Here is a 25,841-nt window from a genome sequence, read left to right as displayed (position 1 = left end):
TCTGAGACAAATTTAGAGCATTGTCTTGAACCTCTTATATTTAAAAAATAAAAGATTTGGCTACAAAGAATTAGCTGTAAGGAACTGCTCTGTCAAAAACTGTTGAATTGAAAATCCCTGATTGGCATTTTCTTTGTGAATTGCTATTGTACTGTAGCAGGAGATATTCTACTTTGGTGGAACATAAAGAGCCCTCAGTAGGGGATAGGGAGGAAAAAAAAACCCTAAGAATCAAAGCTGGAGGAGCAGCTACTTGCTGGTGCTAGGTGTTAAAGCCAAAGACATGTTGATAGAGAACATCAATGGAGATCAGCTGTATGAAATAAATGGACCAAAAAATAAATATTCCTCCCTCCTTCAGTTAGCTTCTATCCTAAAGATAGTGAAAATGTGTTAATCTTGCTAATTAGCCCTTTGAGACAGGACTTGCAATTAGGGATTGAAAAAGTGTTGAGAAAATTAAATCTGGAGGAAAAGTATGAGGTTTATAGAGAGAATTCATAATGTGAGTTGATAGCTCATGACCATGGCAAAATGGAAAGACCCTGTTTTAATAAGAGGAGATAAAAAAAATCAGGTCAGGTTAGCCTGTAGAGTTGTCTTCCTCAGCCCCAAGAGAACTGTTTTAGCAGGCTTGACACTCATACGATTTATTGGGTGATGAGTTGCAAGGTGGGGCTTGCTTGTTGAAGCAAGAGGGTGAGAAAACTGAGCTTGGCAGGGCTGTCTGAAAATGGCACAGTCCTCCCTCAAATCTGGCTACTGTGATCTCTGTAAAGCAGCATCACCATCATCTGGAAATAAGACCAGCCCTCCTAGGCATAAATTTTAATAAGGAATTAATGTTCAGTGAACCTTATTTCAGTACTAATGAATTAATTGAAACAGTAACAAAGTTATAAGCCTCGTAGTGAACAATGAACAAGGTTCAGGTCCTTGATCTTCTTTATGCCTCTCTAGTGACAGGCTAAATAGAAACTTGATTTTTTTTTTTTTTTTTTTTTTCATTGGTGCCCAGATTTCTTCAGCTTTGCTGCTCTGAATGGGCAGAATGTTGATGAGGTTGATGTAGCTGTTGGGTCTAAGGAAAGGAGAATACCTGGTGTGCTTGGTACAATTTGGAATAGCTCTGTTATGCTTTCCATCAGCTGGCAGGCAGCATAAGGTTGGTGGAGCGTACTGCTGAGGACAGATGCTAGATGTGGAGGGCTGATTCCTGCTGTATTATGGACACAGAGGTAACGCAGCTTCTGCTGGTGAGAAATGCTCTGCTAAAAGCATTGCAATTCTTGTCAGGTCTGCAAAAGCGTGGCTAAAAGGGAACTAGCAGATTTAACACATTGTATGTTCAGAGAGTCTTTGACAAGTGTGAGTGCCTCACACAAAGTAGCCTTTAACTGACAGGTACTGCTGTGGATCAAAATACCTTGATGTAGTGAAAGGCACAGGGATTAAATAGTAAGTTTTCAATAGAGGACAGCCACAAACAAATGTAGGGCAGATGCTCTTCTCTAGTGCGTATAGGGACTGCATAGCAGCAATTGCATGTGACACGAGGGCTCGTTCTTTGTTACCTGGCATGGTGGAGACGGGATTGTGAGCCGGGTGAGAGCCAGGAAGGACACTCAGCCTGCTGGCAAATGCACAGCACTGCAGCTCTCTTGCTGCAGTGAGACTTCTCCATGCCTGGTGCACCACTTTGGTGGGCTGACCACCCAGGTCTGGTGTCTGGGACACTGAATGATACTGCAGCACTGAGCTGGGGGTGCCCACTGCGGCAGGGGAGTGGGAGATAGGGACTGAGGGGGCTGGAAGGGGATTCTGTGAATCCCTGTGCTCATCTGTGCTTGATAACGGCCTGGGAAAAAAGAAGGACACCTGGGGACATAGCAGATTTTGTGATTACATACAATGGATTGTGAACATTAAATCCAGAGAAAGATTGTAAAGTTTCCAGGGGGAATTCATAATGTGAGTTGAAGACCACGCTGTGGGAAGTTCCTTAAAGCTAAATACAAGGCAGTGCAAGTTGGAGGGAGCCCTTCACACTCTGTGCTGTCAGTCAGCTTTGAATTAGCTGTAACCACTAAGGCAAATCTTGGATGTCAGAGACAGATTAGCAGGCACCCTGGGAGGCTCCTGCTTTGCAATTTCTATGCATCTGAGTAAGTGGGAAGAGGCAGAGGAATTGTGCAGAAGAAAAATATTGTGATGTATTTAGAAGCTTAGTTTCCCTCTGGCTAGGCTGTTGGCTCCAAGGTGAGCTTCCTTGTCATGCAGTCCTGAATGAGTTTGGGATTCCAAACACACCTGCACATTTAAACATCAAATAGTAAATATATGTATTTTAATTGGATCCTAGTATTTCTAAACATCTACATAATTGCCTAATCTTCACTTTGTAAAATTTTAGGCAATGATGCTCTGTGAATATAATGCATGTTACAGAATGGATAGAGCATGAAGTCTACTGATGGTCTTACTGAGTATACACATTAGACTGAATTAGGATCTTCAGCTAATGATTGCAAAGGCATCATCAACAGAAAACAGAGCTATTAGTTTGGTATACAAACACATTATGTAAGAAATCCATCTTTCTAATATGATATATACAAAGATTAAGAAATAATCTCATTGCTTAGTAAGAAACGCAATTCTTATGAAATATGTGATATGTGCAATGTAACGTAGGGAAGAAACTTCAAGAAAGAAGCATCTAGTTGTTATTTTAAAATATTTTTTAAAATAAGCTCTGTGTAGTTTTATTTAATTAATACTTTTTACAGAAATTTTGTTATCCAGAATCTATCTAGAAGCTGTTTGAATTCAGTTTTTTTAAATTTTATTTTCCAGTGGTCAACCCATTCCCAGAGTGGAGTACACAGCTGAAGAAATTAAGACATGGGGGGTGGTATTTAGGGAACTCAGTAAACTCTATCCCACCCATGCTTGTCGTGAATATTTAAAAAACTTTCCTCTGCTGACTAAGTACTGTGGATATAGAGAGGATAACGTGCCTCAGCTGGAAGACGTTTCTATTTTCCTTAAAGGTAAGATTCATATTTGATTTATCAATAGATAGTGTTTCATGAAAATACTCCTTTCTCTTAGTATGTAATACAAAGCACATTAAATGAAAAGGCTCCCGGTACTGTCAGCCAACTTTGGTTTAGGCTGGAGTATCGTTCTGTGTTTGATGTTCTCCATGGGAGAGAATTTGCTGAGTGAAGACAGTTGTATGTATTTGCAGGTATGAAGCTGAGATGAATTAAACAACTAATCATGTATCACGTTGATGCTGTCTTGCACAGGGAGAAAAGCCTTTCAGTATGATGAAAACAAAGCTGAGTTAGTTCTGCTGTTCTGATTACCACAGGGTAGGTGTCCTGATGACCACAGCATGCATCCCCCAAACATCCAGGCAGTTTAAAAAATAAAATTGAAAAAAAAAATTGTCAATATAACTGAATTCAAAGAGGTTTGGCATGTTGACATACAGCCTGAGGAATATGAGGCTTTTCTGAAAGCCCAAGACCTCATGAAGCTGGTCACTACGTTTGTACCTTGAATAAACTCAGTGAGACTCCATGGGTGATCTGCCACTTCTTTCGTGTTATTTTTAAGGGATCAGAGTGCTACACAGTAGAGTTTGAAAATACTCTGCTTTCTTATATATAATGGAAACGTATCCTATGTGGAAGGAGAAGTGGTAGACAAGAAGAACCTGTTTTTAACTCTAGAGAATAAGCCGCCAACGAATCCAGTTAAGATTTTCTCTTCTGCCCAGGCGTTCCTCCAGACACATATACACATATCCTTAATTCTCTTCCTCAGGAGCTCAGGAATTAAAATATTGCAAAGATATATGTTAAGAAGAAATCTTATGTGCTGTTAAATACTATGGAGGGGGAAGGAAGAAAAAAAACTCACCACCTCTTTCATCCCAAATGTGCATAGCAAACTTTTAACTAAGAGAAATACAACATTTATAATAGAAAGCTTACTTTCCCTTGTCCCTGCTTCATCCTTAACTCTTGTTTGTGAACACCTGCATTGACTCATAATGGACTCATTGGTCTTTGAATTTTGTTGTGTCCTTCTGGATCTGTCATGTACTGCCCTACGATTTCTAAGAAATGATGCTAAAGTCTAGATGTTCTTTTCCTGTAACTGGAAACTCAAAAACTTGCACTTCTTTCAGAAATATTTTCAGACTAAATAGAACAGCAGTAATATCTGTTGAAGAAAAACTTGAAACAGTTTTTCTCCTGTAAATTCTTGGAAAGAATAAAGAATGAATGTGGGAGAGAAATGTCCTTTGCAAAGTTACAGAGTCTGAAATAATTCCCTACTGGGACTTACCTGATGGAGCAACAGTTTCTTAAAAATTCAAGTGAGGACCTCAACTTTGAAAGGCAGTATTTTATCTGTAAAAATAAGGACAGGTTTGGTTTAATCCTGTTTTGCTTTGTTAGTTTCTAATACATTTACAGAAGTCATCCTCTGTTTTGGATGCTTCTCTCCTGTTTTGCTACCATTTATAAAAATCAGATGCTTTGTGATTTGAGAACGTCCCATGTGGTACCTTACCTTCTTGTCTATACAAAGTTATTTAAACAAACTTTGAAGGACCTCGTGCTGTTTTCATAAAACATATGCTAGTAATGCAAAATAGTTCTTGTACTTAATAGGTGAAAATTACATACGGTGATCTTCAGCCAATATTCTCCATGTCATGCTTCTGGTAATTAACTGCAGGCCATTACCTGTCTTCAGAAATTGATGTAATGATATATAATATGGTCTTTTATTATCTCCTTCACTTCAGAAAGGTCTGGCTTCACAGTGAGACCAGTTGCTGGATACCTCTCTCCCCGAGATTTTTTAGCTGGCTTAGCGTACAGAGTCTTTCACTGTACTCAGTATATACGACATGGCTCAGATCCTCTCTACACACCAGAACCGTAAGTCGCTACATTTGCTTCAGTGATTGGAAAAGAAATGCTCTCAGAATTTTTAAAAGACCCAATTGAAGTTGCCAAGGTTGAAAAGAGGAAGCTTGCTGCAAATGTAGAAATATAATTATGCTGTCAGTGACAAAACACTTCACTTAGGGGAATCAGAATTTAATTAGGATTTTTTTCTTGGACTTTTTGCAGCGGTCTTAAATAGCTGTGTTATTTAGCTGCTGGGTCAAAAATATCTACCTAAATTATTTTGCAGTGGAAGATGTAAGTTTTCAACTAAATATTTTGAAAAAAAAAAAACAACCTACAATTTTCTGGTGGACAATTAAGGAAAGAAGATTGAAAGAAAAGCACTGAATCCCTTGAAAACAATTACTTTCAGAATTATAATTTGATCTCCTTGCATCCCCATTGATCTCTTTTGGGCCAGACACCACAGCAAAACTTCATCTCTTGCCTATGATACAACACAAACAAGTCAGGAGGCACAGTTTTCTCACCCAGTAAGGATATTAGATATGAAGCCCTTTACAGAGAACACGATAGAAATAAGAGTGACTTTAATTATGACTTTCATGGGACAGCATTGTGGCTTTTCCAAAACAGTGCTGTGAGTTTGGAGGAAATATTTTGGCATTTGATCTCTTGGTGAAAAATGGAGGGGGGAAAAAAGATCAAAGGGATTATAGTTCTTGTCTTGTATTATATATGTTGTGCTCTGTGCAGTAATAACAGAACAATTCATGTCAGGTAATATGGAGGTAGTTTCAACAAAGTCAGCTGCTGATCTTGTAAACCACAGGAATGGCATTTATGCAGTGAATCAGTTATCAGACAGCTACAACGAAACTGCATCATTGTTTACTCAGCTTGTGCTATTTCAGTGTGTTTTATTTTCGCCAAAATTTACACAAAGGGTTCATGTATATGTATTCAGCTCCAGTTCTGTAAACATTTGGACCCATGCCTAACTTTGATTTCATGAATAGACTGCTGAAACCATGGAATAATATTTTTGGATGTAAAAGGATTAATGGAACTGCGCATTAAACTGGATTTATAAATGCACTAACATTATTCTGACCGGAGTCAGCAGGTGGTGCTGTTAGACACTCATCTACCTACTCTTTTCCTCAGCGTGAGGACAGGGCAAAGCATTTGCTAAAATGCCGTGAGGCTAGTTTTGTGTCCATTTTTCCATTGAGAAAGAGGTGGTAGTCACCGAAGGAATGCACTTGCAAGTTTTAGGGACGTTACAATTTAGAGAGAGAGGCTCGGATGCATGCTGCTGGATTTCCTCTGGTCTGAGAATACCTGTAGATATTTAAAAAAATAAAAATATATACTTAGGAAATACCAGGCTTTGCACCAATTATTTTCTCTCCTGTGGGAAGCCAGTATCTCAGTTTGTAACACCTGCTGATACATAGCGGGTGAGTGATGACATTACTAACTTAAAACTAGGAGTATATTTTTGCCTATTAATAGAGGATTTAGGTGCATGACTCGAACAGGAACCAAGGAAGGAACATCTTTCAGGAAACAATTAAGTGTGCCTGTATTTTTACTGATGTTCTCTGGTTCACTGATTTGTATATTTGTATCCTCTGTAGTCTCCAGGATGCTGCTTGTGTTCAGAATTATGCAGCATGTCACAGCTGATCCTTAGTAGTAACTGCAACTACCTTCTGTAACCTTTCTGGTCATGGTGTCTGGAATGTCACTGTCTGGTAATACTAGTTCAATTAGAATTAATATTTTTGTTTTCTATTTGGTCTAAGCTTAAAAATTCAGATTTTGGTCTTAACAACTCTAACTATGACTAACAGAGGAATGAAGTTGTCATGCCCTAATTATGCTACCTTTTTCCTGCAGATCTGCTTGTTCAGAAACTACATAAATGAAATAATGTGCACTATGAGGAACTCCACTGTAAAATTTTGAAAATCCCTTTTAAATTGTATGTGATTTTTTCATAAAATAGAACACAGAGTAGGTGTTACCAGAAATGTAGGAGTGAAATCCTGGCTTTGTTGAAATCAATGGCAAAACTAAACTGACTTGAGCAGGGACAGCTCTTCATCTTCCACAGCAGCTGCAATGGCCTGAGATCTGCTAGTTGATATATGGGGCCATAATGAGGTTTGCTGCAGGTCCGTGGCTTGGTGAATGTTGCATTTCGGTGATATAAACCTGGTAAAAAAACTACTTTTGACTTCAGTGGGCTTTCCATCAGGTTTAACACCCAGGCTATAGAGCTAGATACAAATTAGAGAGTTCATTTGGTTTGATCTGTATCACTACTATATGCATTTTAAAACATTTCTTTCTGAGTTTCATTATGTTCCTACTACATTCACAGAGCTATATAGATTTCCTCTGCTCAGCTAACTAATTTAGTCCAAGAAAAATATTTTGCTGTGAAAAGTGCATTACAAAAATCTTATTTTCTCTGAGCAATGTGTGTGAATAAATTAAAGGAACTTAATTATTTTCTGAATAAAACAAAACAAAAGAATCAAGACTTGGTAGTTAAGCAGAGAGTTATATTGTTTAGACTATCTATAAAGGACCAGACAGGCACAGAAATCTAAGGGACTCCAATGACAATCCCAAATGTTGGTTCATGGTTCTGCCTGGAAGCCGTGGTACGCCTTATTTTATTTTATTTTTGTGGTTGCTGTTCATATGCTTTGTGTTTCAAGATGACTTCTTTCTAACTACCCATTCAAAATACTTTGCACAGTTTTAAAGGAAAAATCTGCAAGGTAAAGGCATAAGAGAAATATTTTCTGCCTTCTCACCTTCTTTTCCTTTCCAGGAGAGCCAAGCTAGTACGGCTGGCCTTTGTTCTCATTTTGTGTGCAAGGATGGAAGTGACACAAAGAGCCTGTGCCCCAGTGCAGATCAAGGAATAATATGTCTTATTTGTTTCTGGGAGCTGTGACTTCAGCGCAGTAAAACAGGGATATAGACATTCACTCAGTAGCCAGTAGTAGAGATGCAGCTGTAGAAGCCTGCCTGGAGCCAAGGGCACTTACCTGAAGCCAGGAGCTTGAAAGCCAGTCCCACTCTTATCTTCTTTGCTTTCCTTATTAGATCTACTGATACATGTATGAAGTCACATTAAATATGTATGGACCGGTGAAGTATTTAGTAATCAGTGTTGATTTCTTCAGTGAAGATGGGAAGTGGAGGTAGGGCACTGGACTTGCAGAGAATGGGCTTTGTGGTCCTTTTCTGTATTGAAGGGGATGGTTAGAGGAATCGGGTTCCTCCAGCGAATTGCTTGATGCTGGGAATTCTCTAGGTGCATCCACGAGGTGCATCAAACTCTGTTTCCCTGCAGTCCTTTGGGTTAGTGAGCTAAATCTTGCAGGAGATGACAAGAAGTTGTTGTGACTGGAACTGAACTAATAAAGAAGGGTCATTAACCTTTGATGATTGTCCACTCAAGTGATGCAAACCATCTCCTGAACAGAGAGATGATACCATGCAGAGCAAGCCAATTTTTCATATCCGAGCTCCAATGAGGAAAGCTGGGTTATCTAAGCTCCAGCTCCAGTGGTAGGAAATGTTGATCTTGTAAGTCTCAGAGCATCGCCAGTCGAAGGTGTGAGGAGATGATTAAAACAACAACAACAAAAAAGCCTTCTTGCCAGCTGATTTTGAATAAATACAAATAAGGAGAAGTTGTGAATTTCCCAGGCTCTTGAAGGTGCAGTGATGTAGGAACAAGGGAAGGAAGACCTTAAAGGAAGGGCAAGCTTTCCCAGGCAGTGGATGGGGTGGGGGAAGCAGTTTTCCTTATGCAAGTCTGATGCTGTTCCTGGCCAGCTGTACATTATCAAACCTGTTTCAGAGCTGTTGAGTAAGTATATTGGCACACAATTAATTTGAACACTCAGTCTATATTGCTGCAGCTGAGTCTCTAGGTAACAGGTGGAATGTGTTTGTTTCATCGTGTGTCATGAACATCCTCTTATCTTTCTTTGGGAAATACGTATGTCTGGGAAAGAAGATAAGTGAGATTTGGTAATTCTTCTAGGTGGCTGAGCGAATTAGCTGAATGTGAGCTAAGCTCCAACTTGTCATGCACAACTTCTGAGCTCTGCCTGTCTCACCAAAAAGTGTGAAGGTAACATAAGCAAATGTTGTCAAGCATCTGTCAGTGAGGCCAGCTGGGCTGAGAAGAGAGACTTTCAAGTAACCTTGTGATACTGGAACTGTATTTGATCAGCTTTTGGTGAAGCAAAGTAGGAATGCCAAAATGCTAATGTTCATTTGCATGCATTCAGAAACCATTACCTACCTAGGCACAGTTGGCACAGGCTTCATGGTAAAGAGCAGTGAGTAAAAATAGGAGGCTTTAAATTATATAGAGGGTTGTTTTTCTGTTTATGATTTATCTGAAGTGTCAGGTTCTGTGTCTTTTAGAACAAAAATAGTTTATAAAAGACAAATTGGATGATTTTGGATAGAAGGCAGAAAGCTTGATGTTTTCTCCCTGCCTTTAAAACATTTGTTTACAGCTTAAAAAAAAAAAAAAGAGAGAAGTGTCTTTGAAGAGACAAAAGCAAAGGAAATGTCAGATCCGATTTTTAAAGTGAACTTTATTACCAACTCCATTATTTTCTGTGAACAAATGCACCAAAACTTTCAGAATTGTTTGAGAGCTTTTGTAGATGATGCATGTGCACTTTTGTTTGTTTGGTGAGTTTTTTTTAGACTTATATTTGCACTTTGTTGTGACTAATAATGCACTTACAGATGTGGACAGTAGATTTTCTGAAACAAGACAAATTCTCTGCTTTTTCTGGAATCTGCTTGGTGAGAATTGGACTTTGTAAGAAAAATAACTTCTTAATTTCAGCAGGAAGTCATGGCAAAATGAAAAATTAAACACAAATACTTCTGTAAATACTGCCCTAAATTTCCAGTGGCAAGTAGCAAAATGTCTGGTTATGGAGCTGTGCCCAGGTGTGGAAGAGGTAATGAAGAAGAAGAAGAGTGTAGGATTTTGAGCTTGATTCATGTGGAGAGAATTGCCAAAAACTGTACGTGCGAGACAAGTGGCTTTCCTCTGGGCAATTCGCTCTTCATGGAATTGAGCCTGGAAGACAACAATGATCACGCCCCACCAGTCAATCTGGAAATGATGGGGAAATCATGGAACAGGAGTTGTTAACCCGTTTAATAGAAATAAACCTGTGTGTTTCTACAGAACAGTATAGAGGGGAGAGAGAGCCTGTAAAAACATGCTTTGTGTGACCTTTCAAGCAGAGGTCAGACCCATGTAAAATGGTCTATGGTAAATTGATTATGGAATTTATTTCTGTAATGCCTCTCTTCTCATTTCTGTTCCCCTAGGGATACGTGCCATGAACTCCTGGGACATGTACCTCTACTTGCTGATCCCAAATTTGCCCAGTTTTCTCAAGAGATAGGACTTGCTTCACTGGGAGCATCTGATGAAGATGTTCAGAAATTAGCCACCGTGAGTCAGTTCATTTTGTGGCATGCTCCCTCCTATCTGTCCTTCGTTTTGGTTGATGAAATGACACGTATTGTCTTATGAGAGCTGACTGTGTTTTCAGATGACTATGATGTGACAATCTCAGAGCTTTAGGTGTTTTTCCATTGTTTTTAATAAGAGAAAAGCTGAACACTCATCTTTAAGTAGTCAGTTTTATTATTTATGTGCAATAACCATCCAATTTCAAGGGCTAGCTGAGATGGATTTTGTCTGCTTTAAGGTGCTGAAAACAAGTAAGCAAGGTAATTTGGAAGAGGGGAGGGAGAAAAAACATTTTGGTGTGTACTCTCAGCTCTACGCAGTTAGTTCCTCCACAGGTGGCCACTTTGGCTCTTAGCACTGCTATTTCTGTACTCACTGATCAGTCTTGCAGATGTTCACTGTATTGTAGTGTGATAGATTTTGAGATGATTTTGCATCCTTGTTACTGCTCCTGTTGGAGAACATGTAGTTCCGAAGCCAAGGCTGTGCTGCAGTAGATTTAGACTGAGGTCAAGTGCCTCAGCCAGTAGCTGTGAGCAGGATTTTATGTTTCATCAAATGAGGCATGTTCCCACAGAAAGTGAGAACAGAAGAGGCTGCATGTTAAAGATGTTAGATGACCACCCAACTGGAACCTTCCTGCCTCTTGTGTGAGTGTTTGCACTGAAAGGCTATGTCAAGTTGCCAGGACTCTCTGCTCCTGCCCGCCTGTCAGCCCTACTGCAGTGCCATTTCCAAAAAGCTCACGTGCTGTCCTTTGCATCATTACATAGATTGGTGACCCCTGGGCTATACTGCTTGCTCAGTTCAGCTGTCCTGTTTTAACTTGCTGTGTGCAGCTTGCTTGTGTGTATTCCGTTAAAACCTACGCTGCAAATAATTTCATAAACATTATTGCATTAGAAAACAACTCAATATTTAAATATTTTATCTGATGAAAAATTCTGGGAGATCCAGCAGAAAAATTACCTTAATTACCAGGTTACCTTAAAACTTACTTTGTGTGCTACTGCTTTCCTACATGAGAAGTACAGTGAGGATTTTAATGGTTAGAAATAACTTGGATTCATTATTGAAAGCAGATTCAAAAAAGGCTCTGTTAAACTGTCGTAGTTGTGATGCACTGGCTTAGTACAGTCTTAGAGTCCCATCTACTGAGTCCCATCTATTGAAAAAGGAGTTTGTTTGTACCCTTTTTTTTACTTTCTCCTGCAGCCCTCCAGATGAGGCCACCAATTTTATTTAATGGAAAATCCTCAGTCTGTAATTAGACAGGCTTGATATCCTGCTCCTGGCTGCTTCCTCTCACATGCTTCAGGATACGTTTTTTGCTTTTCCAATGGCTGTCTACTGAGAAGAAATTGTTGTTCATATGGAGGACTCATGAAAGTTGTGTGTCTATATGCAAATTTGCTAGGAGGGGACTTGATAGGAAGCAGACCTACCTTGTCATGAGTTGCAGCCTCAAGAGAAACTAGCTATCTGGCTGTTTCTGCAGGTATTTTGAAAAAAGTGGTGTATTCAAGTCTTTCACCCCATAATAACTTTAGATGGCATGGGCCTGTTGCAGAGGACAAGGTTGAGACTAATCTGTTTGGGAGAGATATTAATTCAAAATGACCTCTGAATATTATATAAATGCTTTTACTCTCCCCCTCCCAGAAATTCCCAGTTATGACTGACTGTGTCATCTGAACAATGAACTGCTCCTGAATCACAAAGCCAAAAATAAAAGAAGACAGCTGAGTCACTTTCCCTTATCACACTGAGAATTTGAAATCTGAGTCAAAGTTGATTTCTCCTCCCATGCTGGAAATAGCTCTTTCAGGTGGAAAAAGGCATTTAAAAAGAGCCTTATGGTAACCCAGGTGTTGTTATTTTTTGTAGAAGCACAATGAAGGGCTATACTCCCCTGGGGCAGGTGCTTGACAAATACAGAGACATTACTTGTCCTAAAATTTGCAATGTAAACAGAGTCAGTTTGAGAGCAAGTAGAAAGAATATAGCTCAGCAGAGAGGGTGAAGAGGCCAAGAAATGCATTTAGTTGTGCACCAAATGTCACCTGATGTGCTATTAACTGACTTTTGCAATATTCCGTCCCATTTCCATCCTAGATTTATATAAAAAAAAAAAAAAGCCAACAAAAACCAGCAAGCTGAAAAATGCCAGCCAAGAGTCTTAACACAGAAAAACAGCGCAGGTTCCAGCTAGGCAACTTCAAAGTAAATAGAGAAACAAATGAATGGAGGGAGAACATGCATATTAATGAGCTCGAAGCAATATGCTCAAGGCAAGCTTGCCATTATCATGACCTGTTTCAAAAGATAGTGACATTAACAGCTGAGCCCTTACCGGGAGGACAATGGCTTTAGGAAGAGAGGAAAACGCCTCTTAGGAATTCAGACCAGAAAGGGAAGAATTATTACAGGTGATTTGCTAATCTTCCGCTCCAGTCTGCTCTCAAAAGCCACCCTGTATCTGCCTTGATAGATCTGCTCTTTGTGTGCCATCAGGCCTGAGCTGCGAAGGAAAGGTGCCAGTAGTTTTGTCCCTGCAGAGCTGACACGGTGCATGGGGAGCAAGCAGGGGTCTGGTCCCCAGGCAGACCAGAATGGTTTGCCAAATGGCAATTAGTCACCCCTGTGCAACCCTGCTGAGGGCACAGATTAGATGGGAGACCTTGCAGAGGTGCTGGCCACCTGCAGGGGAAGGACGGCTGCAGTGGAAGAGGGCTGAAAAGGGAGGGATGTGAGTCTACCTCTGCCTCCGGTTTGGGTCTGGTAGTCAGGCTGGGGCAAGGGGGAAGAGATGGCTGCTGCTCCTTTTCAAAGTTAAACACTCTAACCCTGAGAAATGGCATATTGAAAGAGCCAAAAGACCGTTTTAGCAGTGTTTTTGGAGAGTTACTGTTCCCTTTACAATATTTTAGGGCAGTAAGAAAAAAAAAAATACAAGTGAATGAGTGACAGATTACTGCAACAAGGCAAAATATTTCCACAATCCTTTTTTTTTTTTTTTTTTGCTTGTCCTGTGGTACAAAGCACTTAGTAGTTCAGGAAATATAATATTGGCCATGTTTGCCTGGGTACTAATTATGATCATCATAACTAATGTCTTGAGCTACTGTGTGTGACTTTGTAAAAAATGGTTTTGAGTTGATTTTTCAAGCATGCTTGGTCTTTCCATTTTCATATAGTACTAATAAACAAAGACTGTCTTTTCTGCTTACCTATCAAACTCTGTGCTGGAGGGAGGACTCGGCATGAGGTGTTTCAGCTAATTTATGTAATATATCATTTACAACACATTTAACAGCACATAATGTAAGGTTTTGTCAGAAAAATTGTACAAAAAATACACCTCAGTTTATATTTCAATATTATCTTGTAATTTGTGGACTTGTGAGCCTGAGAGCAGCTGTCTTTGTAAAGCTGCAAGCCGATAAGCAGGATTCTCTCTCTTGCTGATGGCAGGAATGACTCCCAACTCCTGCTGAGCTCTTTCAGCATAGCTCAGATTGCCCTTTGCAGGGCAGTTAAGTAGTAGACATGTATGTAAAATTGAGTGGGGATTCAGAAATTGGGGCAAATTGGTGGTGATTCAGAAAAGAGGAGGTTAGGGCAGTATCTGTGGTTTGTATGCGGTTTATTGTGAAATCTTTCCATCCAAGAATTTGTCCATTATGGGCTAATTAGCCTTAGTAACTTTTTTTTCCCACAATAGTTACTTACTGTAAGGTACATTTAAACCCTCATCTCTCCAAAACTGAAAAATTGCCTTTTCATTTTTCTTAACAATATTTTCCTCCCGGTATTTTAGTAGCATAGGGCAGTAGAAATCAAGCAATTTCTCTTGGTTTTGCTAGTCTTTATGCAGAAATCACAATAGTGAATTGCTTCCTAATTTGAAGGAATTGTGTGTGGTGAGGTCTTGTGAATACGTTTCAAGGTTGTTATGAATCTGAACGTTTTACCTTGCCTTGGATAAATGCTGAGGCCAATGGTGTATTTCTACTGATGACCTTAGTTTATCTCTGTGTGAGTCACACACAAAGTATTTTAGATATATATGCTGGGATAAGCAATTCATGTGAGCTTACTTGCCTGTCTTCCCTGAGGATCTCTGCTGTCTGGTTTTGTTGGCTTCATTCAAGTTCTTCTACACCAAACAACTGGCACACAATTCAGGACAATTACACATTATGTTTCGAATCATTCAGGTTGGAAAAGACCTCTAAGATCATCTAGTCCAACCTTTAACCTAGTACTAAAGTCTACCACTACACCATGCTACGAAGTTGTACATTTACACATACCTTGAAGATCTTCAGGGATGGTGACTCCACCACTTCACTGGGCAGCCTGTTCCAATGCCACACAACCCTTTCAGTAAAGAAATTTCTCCTAATATCCAACCTAAACCTCCACTGGCACGAATTGAGGGCATTTCCCCTCATCTTATCACTTGGTGCTTGGAACAGAAGTCCAATCCCCACCTTGCTATAGATAAGATCTGCCCTAAGCCTTCTTTTCTCTAGGCTGAACAGCCCCTGTTCCCTCAGCTACTCCTCGTAAGACTTCTTTCCTTGACCCTTCCCCTGAGGGGCAGATGACCAGAATGGAAGAAACGGGAGCATTGCAGATAAAGGCTGAGTTGCATTTACCAGCTTTGGGTCGATGCAGCATTTGTGGTCATACTAGATGGCACAAACTGTTGTGATCTCTCATCTTCAAAACAGATTAGGTTTCCCAGAGGGGCTATCGATAGCATTAGGCTGTAAGTACAGCTTGTGAACTGGGTAACTGCCTTCCTCCATGAATGAACAAATGGAGCAGAGAAGAAAACTATGTAAATACTTGAGATTTTGAACATTCCCACTGTGCATCTGGAAAATCAAGGTTTCTTGAATGTTTCTCATTTACACTTGCAAAATGATAGGCAGCAAACTAACCACTGTGCTAGTCTGTGATCAGATCCCCTGCTGAAGCTGTTCTGCCATATAAAAATAATTGTGTATTGGCCAACTGAAACCTGCTATTATAGCCCAAGAGCTATGGCACTCACTGAGCATATTGAAGTTTAACATTCAAATCTCTACTCAGTCTTTTTTCTGTATCCCAAATGTATGCCATAATTGTGTGACAAATGCCAGGAGTGAGCAGAGTGCGTACCCTAAGTCCAGTGGAGGCATAATGGAGTTTCTTGCAAAGGAGTTGCTTCCAGCTGCACCTGTAGTTAATTAAAGATCTGCAGCATGAAGAGCTGGGTGTGATGAATGTGATTTAAAAACTGCTTGAGTAAATTTTGACAGACTTATGGGAGACATGAAACAACTCTGATTGGGGATGCATGTCACTTAGAGAAGATGAACCAATCCCCAGTGTAAAACCTGGGATTGTAAAGCTGAAATATATGTGAAAGAAAACTACAGCTAGACATTGTCCTGCCACACAGCATGAGACTGAAAATGCTGTCATCCATACTGTTCATCAGTTGAGAAGTATGAGACCATGGTGTGGGCTATGTCTGTTCCTGACTTTGACCAGGCAAAAACACCTACACGTGGATATGTTTGGAAATTGTTCAAATGTAAAATCTGAAGCTGATACTAAAACAGAGGACAATGCTGATGAGACCTTGTGGCCTTGATCATTGCAAAGTCATACAAGTCTGTCTGAACCAGGAGAGAAGGCTGATGTACTGATGGATTACTCTCTTTGATTGGTGAGGTGGTGCTGAGCCCACAGACTGCAGCTCTAAAAGCACGCCCTAATCTCTGGTTTTGCTTTCCATAATGTTTTGAAGGAATTAATAACAGATAATAGTTTGACCCCAGATTTTAAGGGCTTGTTTTAAGGGCTAGTTGATAAACTAGTTGGAGCACTGATGTCAAGTCTGCATGTATAATCAAATAGGTGATCAGAAAAGATAGTATAGAACATTTATCACAGAACCAGATTAAAAGGGGAAAATTGTAGATTCCAGGGATCAATATTTAATATTTTAGAATACTGCAATGTTCTCTTGCGGTGCATTTTCATTGTCATCACATCAGAGATTCATGGCACAAGAACAAAAACTCAGCAACAATATCTAACTAGCTTTGTATCTCAGAAACAAATGGCTCTGTACTACATAAAAATAAGCTGGCACTCCAGAGAAGTTGCTACAGGGAGAATTTGAAGAGTTGATGAAACAGGAGCAACCCCTGTGCGTTTTCTGCAGGAACTGTGACAGTCTGTTGTAGTCTTTGTTCTGGATTTGGACAGCCTATTGCCAAGTTTGGGTCTGTAAGGACTGCTGTACTGGTCAGCCCACGTGGCCAGTGCCTTGTTCCCAAGGGCAGTCCCGAGCAGCTGCTTAGAAAGGGTAAGAAGGGGATGAGCATGCCTGGTTCTTTTTAAATGTTTTCCAGCTTTCTGACACTCAGGGACTCTTAAGCCAAATGTGGTTTCTGTGTATTTAATTTTCCTGAATGGATATCTGTTCAGTGACAGCTGTCTGTATTTGAAGACATGTAGACTCTTAGTCCCCACAATACCTTCTGCAGAGAGCTCTGTGACTCAACTCTTTGCTGTCTGGTGAACTATCTCCCTCAGCTGTATCTAGCCTGATTCTTACGAGCTCTTTTGATGCCACGTAGTTTGGTATTTGAAGAGAGAATTATCAAATCATCCCTATATGCTTTCTCAGTGCCATCATGACTTCACAGAATTGCATCATACTTTTCCTTAGTTGTCTCCTTATGTGCATTTAAAAGCAATAGTTTTAGTTATTTGGCATGTGGAAGATGCTCTGTAACTATGTGCATGCTATTTCTTCCCTGAACCTCTTCCACTCTTCTGGCTAGAACTGGAAAAGAAAAGGAAGAGAGAGGATATCTAAATCATCATGCTGGGCAATGGGGTAAATGAACAGTTCCAGCCCTAATGCCTGTTTTGGTTAAGAGCAGCACTACAGAATTAAGCCAGGTTTGAATGTTATTGCTATAGAAATGAGAGCCCATATATTTTAAAGACTTTTTGTATGGCAGGAAGAGCGGACCTAGTAGCTGACATGGTTTGCTGCTTGGGGATGAGAGAAATGGGCTGCATCCAGGTGCAGGAGGGGAGTAGGAATCAGTGGATCCATCTTTATCAACCAGCATCACTATTCAAGCACATGAGTTCCTACAGTTTCTGATCAGCAGAAGGTACAAAGGGGCGTTTCTGCTACTGCAAGTTCTGTGAGGGGATGGGAGAAATAATTTAGATGATGAAGAAATCATGTTGTCAGCCACGGCAACGAAGGTGGGGAGCTGGACCGCTGCTGTTGGAATTTATTTTTATTTTTTGCTTTTGATTTGTAGAGAGTGGCATAAAATATCAGTTTGCAAAATATTTTATAAACAAACCTCCTGTTTTATGTAGTCTCTAGGCTAGGTCACAGGATGGGCTACATCTGGAAATGGAACATTTCATGCTTTGGTGTTACTTAAAATTAAGAACAAGGATAGTTCATCTGTTGTTATGAGGGTACACAGGGTGAACCCTTGCTGCATTCTAGCAGTTGCTTGGGTGATTGACCTGCCTTTTGAGAGGATCTCAAGTTGCCCTACCAAGCAAAATTTTGTACCTGCAAGTAACTTGACCTAATGTTGTTTAATAACATGTTTTTGTGTTTGCGTACTTGGGTCCAATCCTGCAATGAGGAAGCTAAATGCAAGAGAGGACTAATTTGACTTAACTGGGAGCAGGGAAAGAATTAGGAATTGTTGTGGAAATAATATAACTCCTTGTAGACAAGATGCGGTTTATGAAGATCAAGCACTAAGCAGTTAGACATGCTGAAGAGAAAGCCTCTAATAAAATAACAAACTATAGCCAGACACTGGATTTGTTTTTATTTCTTGTAGGATTATATTTCCAAAAGTGGTTAGACCATGATCTGCGAGGTTACTGAACTGCAAATGCAAATTTACATGCACACAAGTAATACATTTTGACACATAGGTTAACAAGAGAATGGTGCGCATTTCACACAGCACTGGCTTGCTAATTACATTTGTTTATTTTCAGAAGCAACTTCATTTTCATTAAGAAATTGCAGATTCTGCAATAGTAATCTCTGCTGGTACTTCAGTAGCTCACACTGAATGTGTACTCTGCTGCTACAGTGATAAAAATGATCCTCAAAAAAACAGCCTGGGAAGAATTTGTAGAGTTTAGGAATGCACTCAAATAGCAAAGATCTGCCACTTTAGTGCTGCATCCAGGAGAGAGAGATGGTGGAATAGATGGAAGCAATCTATGAATATTGATGGTGTTTTTTTTCTCTCTTTTGACCTAGAGTAGGACATATATTAACAAAAGGGCATAAAGAGTGTTTTATACACAATATGAAACCAGGACAAATTGTTGCTTCCAATGAGCAGCAATTGTACAAGTGTTTTGGGTAATAACTACTAGCAAAGCACATAACTTATGGAATGAATATTTAAAAGAAATGGGGGGAAAAAAAGCATTAGAGGAAGGAGGATTGTGGGGAAGTGAAGGAGTCCAGCACATGGTAACTAATTTCAGACGTGTTTAGGCGTCACTTAGGACCAAGGGATTGTCTGTGCTGTGAGTGCTTGACTTAGTGTTACCCATGCTTTCTGTGGAGCCAGAGCAGTTGAGGAGTGCTGTGGAAAAAAGTGTGGGTGACTGCATGTGGGGCTGGCCCTACTGAGTCCTATTAGGATCAGCCCCACCCCATGAATTCAGCTGCCTGGTTATCCGGCTAGGATCTGAATGCTGTTGGGGTGGGCCAGCTCCAGCTTCCCCTTGCTCAAGCGTCTCAGCACCCTGCTGCACTGCAGAGTGCAACCGTAGCTGCAGCCCTGCACACACAGCCCTCTTCTTGAGGATTGGTGGGACCAGCTGGAGAAGGAAGCCAAGAGATTCTGCTTTCAGGCAGAAATCAAACTAATTATGTCTAATGAGCAAAGTCCTCAAACCATACGCTCGTCTTTTAGCTTGTCTGGAGTACTTCAGTAAATGATTTTGCTTCCGGAAGGACACTGATACTTGTAGCTACTATCTATAACCCAAATAACATCATTTTATGGAAACTGTCTAAGAATTCATGTTTGTGAGAGCTGAAAAGATCCTAATTTAATATTCACAACTGTGCTAATCTGAATTGTTTTAAATACAGGCTCGAGGACTAAGCATATCACATGTATTCAGTCTAGTTCTCTCAACAAGCATTTTCCTGAGTAGTTTCTTTGTGTGCTCAGAGAAAAGTAGGGAAGTAAGACAAAATCTGTCTGGTATCCATAAAGAGCTAACTATGCCTAGGGCTCAAATAGTTGGTGCTACAGCTTTTGAAGTGGTTCTTGTGCCTGTTGTAATCTTTCTATCAAATGGCATCAGAGTGCTGCATCAATATGATCTCATACATTTTTAATTCATATATTTTTGGGTGATCTGCAATGTTTTTGTAAGTATATCTTAATTACAGGGCCAGTCCTGACACCTCAGAAAGCCAAGGATAGGTTTGCCATTGCTTTCAAAGAATTAAGTCAGGGTTTAGCCCACAGACCTACATTTCCATGCAAGTCTCCCTGAAAGTCAATATGGTTGTGCACGTGCAAATGGAGGTAGGATTTGCCACTGTAAAATTAACAGTTTTTGTCAAGCAAAAGATTAACGTATCAGAATATGGGCTTCTGCAGGAAAAAAGCCAACTCCAGAGAGCACGTGGTTTTACTGTCATGGAAGTCTCTGTCAAAGGCAAGTGCAAGTGGTAGGGCATGTCTCAAACTCGCTTGGGTGTTCCTTAGGGTTGGTAGGGCTTCAGGCGTTATTGTATATAGGGTTTTTTGTGGATGAATTGGGAAAGTAAAAGCAAATACCCTAAACCTCAGGGCATTGTTGAAGCCAAAGAGAAGTCTGTGGAGAAGAGCCTTGTATCTGATAATTTTGGTTGTTTTGGTTTGAATCCAGCTGTGCCTGATGATGTTGTAGGCAAAGTGACCAGAACAGCACCATGACGGTGCTGCTTTAGGCAGTTCCAACACCCCTGTCCCGATCGGGCTGTTTCTCAGATTCAAGCTTGGTGTCAGACTTTTTTTTTTTTTTTTTTTTTTCCTCAGACAAAGCATTAGTTTTGACAAGATAATTTTACTTCAGTTCGTATCTGTAAGCTTTATATTTTCTGTATTTTGTAGAGAACTTTCTGCAGATCGTCATCGTGGCACTGATAAAATATGGTACCCACTAGCTAGATAAAGGTTCCTACTAGTAACACTAGATAAAACAGCTTGGATTTCGTTTAAAAGAAACGCTGGAAAGAGTGGGTGCTCCCGGGTTGTTATTTTTTTTTTTTCCCAAAAAACATATTAATCTTTTTCTAAAGGTTTTTCTTCCCTCTCTTTAACCCGTAGGCCACAATTGTTACAAATGTATAATTTGACTGTATGAATAGTTAACATTATAGCTTACACCACATTCTACATTTCTAGCATGCAAACACCTTTGTAGGATTAATTTTTCAACTCTCGAGAAACCTATTAGCTTATGTCACACGTCTGCAATGAATTCAGTACCTATATGAGAGCAGAAACCTTACACATGAGTGAGAGCCTGGTTATAACTGATTGTTTCAGTGACCTTTATGTTTGGTAAGTCACTTCTAGAGCAGAGCTGCTGTAAACTGCCTGGGCTTTTGTCTATGCAGGGAAGAGCTGCAATTTGTGCTCACAAATAACTTGCTTAGTATACCTTTTTTCCACCTTGCTGAATGCATATTCATATAATTTGCTGTGTATTTACAGATTTCTGGCAGGTAACCCAGCGGTGACTCACTTGACTAATCTGTAGTTATGACAGATTCTTTTTACATGCCCTCACAGCCTAAAATCAGTGAGAGACAAGGAGATACTCAACTGTACTTGAAAAAGATTTTGTTTGAGGCTGTGAAAGCCGTCTCCAGTTTAGACATATTTTTAGTGGCAAAATTAATAGATATTTAAAATTCCCTGAGCTACTTTTCTTCTTTGATCCATCTGTCAGCTTGACATGAATAGAACTTGCACTTGTGCTGATGCCTACTATTTTTTTTATTTTTATTTTTTTGTGCAAGGCAGGTTAAGCAAATACATTAAGAGCCAGAAAAGCTTTTGGGAGTCCCCTTGCATTTATGTGTTTAAAAGAACATTGGGTTTAAATGCAGTGTTGCTGTTGGAAACTGTGATGTTTGAAAACAGATTTTAGCTATCTGGTTATTAAATCAGTTTTCAGTAAATAGACACAAGCATTTATTTATTTTTAAGTTTAGAAAATTAGCGTGTGTACTGTTATTTTTGGAATGAAGTCCTCTTTTTTTTTTTTTTTCCCTTCTCATTACAAAGAAATGTTTAGGTGGATATGACTGCCAAGAAATAGTGCATTTTTTCCTTGAAATAAACATTTGACAAATGCATTGGCCAGTTGTCAACATCTCTTTAGTGTGTTTCTGCACCCCCAATTCTAGAGCTTGCCCAGGTTCTGAGATCTTTCCAGCCCTGGGAGACTGCTCTGCTTTCTGGAGATATTATTTCTCCTCGTTAGCAGACACATTAGGACTTCTGCTGTTGATCATGTACTTAAGAACCTCATATCCCTCCTCAGCTAAAATGTCATGGGAGGCACTCAGCAGGCTTGGTGAGTCTGCATCACTCCCTGCAGTGCAATTGCCAGACACGGTAATCGGTCTGGCAATAAGGTGGGACTCAGCCTGCTCCAGGGAATGGCATCCTGAGAAACACATGTGCCTGGTGCCTTCCCCAGGGGAACGCCGAGGGTCTGTCTCTGGGCTGGCCAAGGATTGCTGTTAAAGAGGCCTTGCAGCCTGCAGTAACTCATTCTGACAGGGGACTGACATAGGGCAGTGATTCAGTAAGCTCTCTGTTTATAAAATGAGGACTGCCCAGACTATGATTTGTTGCTCCAGCTTTGCTTCTCATGAATCCATGGATTTATCTTGCCAGTCTATCAAAAGCTTCTCTTAGAAAGAGTGGAAGAAGCTCTGGTGCCAGTCTTCTCCTTCTATAGTTCACTTATAGCACTCTAGTATGCAAAAAAAGGACAGATTATGCATGCCTCCCCAGTCCAAAGAGGCTTTCTTGATGTTTCAGGGAGCACTACAGCTTTGCACCTTCTGTTCTGAGTCTCCTTGTGAGAATGCTTGCTGGGGGTGGAAGATGTTCTTTTAGAGAGGGGGAAACAATTCTGGACCAGTGCTGAGGTCCACAGGTAAATGCAGGAGACTGGTCTTGAGGCCTGGGCTAGGCTTTTGTGGAGATGTTTGCTCTGAATGTCAGATGAAGAAGTGTATCTGAGATTGTTCTTGCCTCATCTCTGGAGGTTCTAAGCAATGCACTTCAAAACTGGGGCACCAGTCCTTAGGTTGATGACTTCCCATAAAATGTAGGTGTTGGCAGGTGAAGGACGCCTCAATGACCTCTCATATGTGCATTTGTTCCAAATTCTGCTCGTGTTTGGGTCATGCCAACCTGTCACTCAGTCCTTGGCATCTTTCTAGCAAAGATCCAGGCTGTAGTATGATCCGGAATGCTGCGGGGGCACTTACAGGTAAGGACTGGCACCCTGGAACAAGGTATAAAATTAGCAGTGTTCTTGCTTTGGTTTTGTTAATGTAAAGTCCTCATTTGGAAGAATAGCAGCACAAGATCTGGAAAACAGGGATGTCAGAGCCCTAAAGACAGTCTCTGCTTGCAGCCTGTGAATCCCTGAAGATCCTGGTGGATCAGATGGGTCTCATGAAGCAGCGCAGGCTGAAGACTATGGGTGGGCAGCAGTGACATATGTTGACCCAGCCTTTTTTTTTTTTTTTTAATTTTTTTTGGAAATTCAGAGAACCGTATTTCTTGGAGACCAGCAAACATGTCGAAAGACTGGATTGTGCCTCTTGAGCTAACTGTGTGAAAGGTCTCGACAGCTGAAATTTGAAGCAACAGCTTGAAAAAGAAAGGGGAAAATATTCATGTCAGCTACTGTAGGGAGCACTGAACATGAATTCACATTACATATTGTAAAATAAATTGGAAAGGGAATGGTTCATTATTGCACATCATTTGTTCTTAATAACTCCATATGAAATTAATAAAGCTTTGAAACTCCAGGTTTTAGAAGTTCTTCATGATAAGAGTCAAATGAAAAGGAAGGAGAAATAGGAAGGGTAAAGCATTTGGGCTTCAATGCCTTATGTTTAACAAATGATCTAAGCAGCAGTTCATAGTTTCAATGGTTTCATCTCCTTAGATACATACTAAGCTTCAGCACTATTAGTTAATTACATTTGAGAAATTAGGAATTATTCTTCTGACAGTGTTAAGCAAGTTGAAGTGAGTGTGCTTTTGGCTGCCTTGATGGGAAACGTCAGACCGTGAATGTAGAAACTCTTTTTGCTGAAGCATTGAGGTGTTTGGTTCTGCAGCTCTGAGTCTCCAAGGTTTTTGACTGAGATAAAATGAGAGAGGTGGACAAATGTCTCAGCACAGAGCAAGCCTTGGTTTAGATTATTTAGGAGTAATTCACACATGGAGTGGGATATCCAATGGCTCCAGTTCTGTGGACCCATTTTCTTACCTTTGGTGAGCTCTCTTGCATTGGGTGGTATAAAGTTACCTCCTTACTGATGCCACCAGAGTGTTGCTCTGCAAATTCTGCTTTACAAGCTCAGGATTGTGATTTTATTTTGGTCACTGTTATGAGATTTTCTCCAGAAACTCCTGAAAAAAGAAATATATTTCAAAGTATTCGCAAGGGGTTAAGACCCACAATACTAACTTTAGTGCATGCTTTCTCTGACGGTGTCAAGCCACTGCATTAGAGGAATTTGCATGTAGTGATGCTGTGTGCTATGGCTGTCAACAGAAACGTGAAGGCTGGGGTGCTTCTAATCCAGAGTGCTCTAATGAGCATCACCACATCTACTCAAACTTCTGTTTATAAAAAGATTGTTCCAAACATTCACCCTTAGTGAAAGGTCTGAATGCAAAGCAGTCAGATGAGGGGAAAAAGGAGAATATTGTTAAATAAACACACTTTGAAATCCCTGAAGGAGACCTCATTTCAGTGAGCCTAAGTACATTTCAAAGTGGCAGACTAAACAAAATTCTTCAGGAAGGTAACTCTGAAAAATTAAACTTTGTTTTCTTATTTAGAAATGCTGTTGGTTGTGAATAGGGTCACTCCCTTTCCTGGAGGTAGGTGAATCATCTATAATGAAAGACTTATCCATTGAATTTTTCTTCTTTTCTTCTTTTGATCTATTCACAAGCTCATCATGAGATTTATTTGTTGTTCAAAATTCTCCCTGCATTTTTATGCAATACTGTTCCCACATGAATAGCTGTCAAATAGCTTGTATTGCTTGATGTTTGGATGCCAACGTTGGGCTGTACTGGCTAGTTGCCTGGGTTACCTGTGTTGTATCTGTCTGTTTCTTGTAGTGGAACATTCCTGACACTACTCAACAGGCTGAAAATCTTGAATAATTCGGTCAAATGTAGAATGCTAGCTTTTTTATTATTACTATTATTGGTGGCTATTGATACCTTGGAGACTGGAAGAATAAGCAAGAATTCACAAATTTGTTTATGCTAGCTCTGAAAGAAGAAAGCAAGCAGAAACGAGTCACAGATGGCTTTGGATCAACATTTGCATTCAATCTGAGCAACTTTTACAGGGGGAAGAAAACACCTGTATTTCATTAATTCTTAGGATTAATTTCTAACAGGGATTTTTGAAAGTCTTTCAGTTGTATATAACTATCCTCTTACAAGATAATTACAGCTATGTGAGAGATTTAATCTCCAGGTGAGTAATTTTAAAGCTAAAGCTAAAGGTCTTCTCTTCTAAAGAAAAAGGAATGAATCTTTGCAAATTATTGAATATATTACACATGTTGGAATTAAGAGTAGCCCATTCAAATATCCTTTGAAATCATAAATCTAGTAGAAAGAATGTAAAGATTTTTCCTTAAGGATATTTATTTGGCACTGGTCTTGTAAGTATTTACATATACTAGTATTTGTATTATCTTCACGGCAACTAATTAAATCTGTACTTACATATAAGTGATTATTTCTGGTGCTGCATGTCAGCTTGGGGCTGTATCCCCATCCCATTAGCAGTACTTGAAGTGGTGAATATTCTTGTCCATATGATGTGCTTGCAGTCATGCAATTACTCAGTCCCTCTTTCTTGACCCTTGTGACAAGGAGTGCAAGTGAATCAGCTCTTGACCACGGCTGGTGTTCCCAGTGCTCATCCTGAGAACATCTTTTTAGAGAACAGATAAAATCTCATTATTCATCATACTG

General features: G+C 40.0%; 1 protein-coding gene across 1 annotated transcript in view; it reads left to right on the top strand.

The window, feature by feature from the left end:
• Positions 1–25,841, top strand: part of TPH2 (tryptophan hydroxylase 2) — a gene marked incomplete at both ends in the record, with an annotated part of 50,703 nt that overhangs the window by 11,800 nt on the left and 13,062 nt on the right. The window contains 3 exons of the mRNA XM_084291547.1: positions 2,857–3,053; positions 4,832–4,967; positions 10,341–10,467. Of these exons, the coding sequence (XP_084147673.1) occupies positions 2,857–3,053; positions 4,832–4,967; positions 10,341–10,467 (460 nt within the window). The remainder of the gene's footprint in view (positions 1–2,856; positions 3,054–4,831; positions 4,968–10,340; positions 10,468–25,841) is intronic.

This window comes from Netta rufina (assembly GCF_964035555.1).
Source record: "Netta rufina genome assembly, chromosome: 1".
In the NCBI taxonomy this organism is placed as follows: Eukaryota; Metazoa; Chordata; class Aves; order Anseriformes; family Anatidae; genus Netta; species Netta rufina.
This window is presented reverse-complemented; position numbering and strand designations above follow the sequence as displayed.